Source organism: Larimichthys crocea, chromosome XIII (assembly GCF_000972845.2).
Source record: "Larimichthys crocea isolate SSNF chromosome XIII, L_crocea_2.0, whole genome shotgun sequence".
In the NCBI taxonomy this organism is placed as follows: domain Eukaryota; kingdom Metazoa; phylum Chordata; class Actinopteri; family Sciaenidae; genus Larimichthys; species Larimichthys crocea.
The window spans coordinates 23,244,137-23,248,222 of NC_040023.1; the positions used below are offsets into that span (position 1 = coordinate 23,244,137).

Below are 4,086 nucleotides of genomic sequence, written 5' to 3' on the forward strand. Positions count from 1 at the left end.
GGCACAGCATATCAGTACATACAGCAATACAACACAGTAGCCCAGCTAATCTAGAGAACTATTGACTGTAGCACTAAATAATAAGGTAGATAAATGACTGTCCAGTTAACAGTCTCTACGATAATTAAACTTGACCTCCATCCTCACACACCGCTGTTTACAACTGCAACAGGCTAACGCGAGCTAGCCAGCTAGCTCGCCGGTCAATATTATGTGATTGTTAAAAATATCCTCACACTGTGAAGAAGCTCCGTGCTCATTTCATTGTTTACGATCTTGCAGAAGATACATTTCTTGTCATATCCTTCGCCTGGCACGCTGTTAGTTTTGGAAACATCGACCTGAGCAGCTTGTGTAGCCTCGACTTCTGCCATTGTGAATGAACTGTCAGACGTGAGACCTGCTCAATCGAGTCCAGAGGTCATCGACTCATCGAGAGTGTCGATGTAGAGACTGTGTGTAAGGAGAGAAAACTCCCAGCAGAGAGCGACGTGGTTCAGCATCTCATATTTGGAAACTCATTTTACATGGTGACCAAATGTACAAATACACTTTTTCTGTCTCCCTCTTTTGGTCCAGTGGTCCTTACCTGGATTCATGGAAATATCAGGTTTCCTCCTTATTTCGTACATTAAATGCTTACATTTTGTCTTCCATACATATTAATTAGAAACCCAGTTATATTGCTTTGATAATAAAAAATCTATGGTCTGAAGCCAACACTACTACAGTTTGCTTAACGTCTTTATTGGTCCTAACCGATCATCCTTTACACCAGTCCATCCCATCTGGACAAGAAAGGGAGCTATGTGAGATTATTGTTCACTGACTTCACCATTTAGTCTTCCCCCAAGACTAAGGTACGTTTTATTTTTCTGTTTTCTGGGCATAATGGACACAAGCTGAAACCAGACACGAGTGGTGGACGAGGCTCGTACGCTTCTTTGTTCGGTACACTTCAAAATAAAAGTTCTTCCGTTTGACATAAATATTACTTTATTAAGGGGTGACCAAACGTACTATTTTGGCCGGACATTTTTACGTCCTGTCTGGGGCTCCTGGGGATTTCTTTCCTTTATAAGTTCATGAAAATGTCCGGTTTTCAAGTGACTGGCGCTTTGCACAGGCTGTCCTGTGTGTGGACCAGCGACCTGATGACCTATTGACCTAAATGACCTAAACACACACACACACACACACACACACACACACAGTACACAATTGTTTCGACCCAGCAGCAACCCCCTCCGGCGATCTGTTTCCACAGATCTCTCCAGAGCTACATCCCTCTGCACCAAGCGCCGTCTCCATCACCTCCTCTCCCCTGCTGTTGCCACCCAGTCTGCCATCCACTGCTCTCACCAAGCTATTGAACGTCTGTCCTGGTGAGGGACCCCCGTCTGTTGCTCATTCTGAGGTTTCTCCAGTTTCTTCCATTTTAAGGGTTTTCCTGGAGTTTTTCCTTAGTCGCTGCAAGGGTTTAAGGGCACAAGCACAAGTTCGATGTGATTGTGAAAGGACAGAATATTGTCATGATGCTGTGTTAAGCCCTTTGAAATAAACTTTGTAAAACCAGGCTATGCAAATAAAATTCCCTTGCCTAACCTGCTACACAGACAACTTCAATTCATAGTCACTCTACAAGTTTTCATTGATTGACTACATGAATAGTTGCACTTAAGATTCCTCAAATCATAGAGTGTATATGTGTGTGTGTGTGTGTGTGTGTGTGTGTGTGTGTGTGTGTGTTTAGGTCATTTAGATTAGATAGATTAGATAATACTTTATTTATCCTACAACGGGGAAATTCACTTGTTTACAGCAGCGAAAAATAGAATCAAGGAGGGAAAACAAGTGTACATATTTACAAAAAGTACTAAAGTAGAATGTGCAGGTTTAAGAATGTGCAGATTTACAAAACAAGTACTAAGGTAGAACATAAACTTTAAAAAAAACAACAACAAAAAACAAAAAAACAAAAACAAAACAAACAAGAACAAAAAAAAATAGCAATGGACAAAAAATAGCAATGGTTGACATGAACAGGANAAGCACTAGCAATTATTTTTTGTATCTACTTTATTTTACTATTTCTAAATAGCAATGGTTGACATGAACAGGAGACTACAACATGATCAGGTGCAGGTGTTGTAAAGTCTCACAGCAGCAGGGATGAAGGACCTGAGGAACCTCTCCTTCTTACACCGTGGGTGTAGCAGTCTCCTGCTGAAGGAGCTGCTCTGAGACCCCACAGTGTCATGTAGGGGGTGAGAGGGGTTGTCCATGATGGATGTCAGCTTAGCTAACATCCTCCTCTCACCCACTTCCTCTATGGAGTCCAGAGGACAGTCCAGGACAGAGCTCGCTCTTCTAATAAGTCTGTTGAGTCTGCTCCTGTCCCTGTCCGTGCTGCCCCCTCTCCAGCAGACCACAGCATAAAAGATGGCTGAGGCCACCACAGAGTCGTAAAAAGTCCTGAGGAGAGCCCTGCACATTCCAAAGGACCTCAGCCTCCTCAGCAGGTGGAGACGACTCTGGCCCTTCTTGTAGAGAGCTAGAAGATCTAGTTATCATTAATTTCCAAATGCATTAAAAGAAACAAACAGTAATTTTCCTTCCACCTCTCTGGGCGTGTTTTTCTGTGTGTGTGTGTGTGTGTGTGTGTGTGTGTGTGTGTGTGTGTGTGTGTGTGTGTGNTGTGTGTGTGTGTGTGTGTGTGTGTGTGTGTGTGTGTGTGGAGGGGGAATTACAGATCCATCATCTGCAGAGGTGGAGATAAGTGTTTGATGCTGATGCAGTATAATAATTCATATTTCTGAGAAAGAGGAGTGTTAGTTAAGATACTTATCTTTTCACAAATTTTGGCCTGCAACAAAAAGAGGCACTGTGAAGTGTGTGGACCCAAGACGGTCCACACACTTGACCAATGAGAAAATTAAAAGCAAAAGGAGAGAACGTCCAGAGTGCAAGAAGGCCATGAAGATGTTCTATGGATCTTGCAAGGTTCAAAGCACTGAATCGAAAGATGTTGCATGAAATATAAAACTTCCTAATGCAGCACTGAGTGCAAAATCCTCCCATTTTATTCAAGGCTGTTATTCAGAGAAGTGTGTGGACCCAAGATGGACAGAAAAACACAATATACATACACCCAGTGTAAGAAGTACATTTGCAGTACACACACAGTGAAACTCTTGCCCTTGGGTGTGATCTAGTCTGGCATGAAAATGGCTGTGTTCAATAGGAATAATGTACTGTTCAGACAGATGCTGTGTAAACTGACTTGAGTAGGTTAAATTTGTAATGAAATTCATCATCTGCAGAGGTGGAGATAGTGTTTGATGCTGATGCAGTATAATATCTCATATTTCTGAGAAAGAGAAGTGTTAGTAAAGATCCTTATCTTTGTTCTTAAGTGTTTAGACACCCCACCCACGCGCCCCACTCTGCTGACGATCTGTTTCTACACATCTCTCCAGAGCTACATTCCGCAATACATTACATACATATGTATTGCATTCATACATTGCTCTTTTTAAGAGCAATGTATGAATGTGTTTGAATGTGTTGACATGTGTGTAAGCCCTGTGATAGACTGGCAGCCTGTCCGTCTGCTCTCACTATGCTGATAAATAAACAAGTAACATGTAACTTAAAGCACTAGCAATTATTTTTTGTATCTACTTTATTTTACTATTTCTATTTTAGTTTATTGGTGCTGATGACAGAGTGCAGGCCATTAAATAGGACCAGTCCCATGTATGTATGGTGTCCTGATGTTTTGTTGTTTGTGTGATGAAAAAAACAGCTTCCTCAGAGAAAAATGTGATGTGTTAAGGGTTTATTCATAATAATACATGATGAATTCCATGAAAACGTTGGAGGGAAAGACAAAGTTTTAATGTGATTTAACAAACCATCGGCAGTGCCAGCACTGCCTGACAGAGTCTGATTTATACACAGACATTAAAGAAATGTAAAACAGGCAAACAGGAACAATGTGAAATGTTTACTTTGCTTTCCTCTTTAAACATTAAAATATATACATAGTAAAAAGATGTGAACGACTGAGTTTTCCAAAAAATA

General features: G+C 41.2%; 1 protein-coding gene across 1 annotated transcript in view; it reads right to left on the reverse strand.

Annotated features, from left to right (window-relative positions):
- The window catches only part of hint3 (histidine triad nucleotide binding protein 3), a 3,649-nt gene extending 3,178 nt beyond the window's left edge, over nucleotides 1-471 (reverse strand). The window contains exon 1 of the mRNA XM_010740011.3: nucleotides 237-471. Coding sequence (XP_010738313.2) covers nucleotides 237-374 — 138 coding nt within the window. The 5' untranslated portion in view covers nucleotides 375-471. The remainder of the gene's footprint in view (nucleotides 1-236) is intronic.
- Between the last annotated feature and the right edge of the window lie 3,615 nt (nucleotides 472-4,086).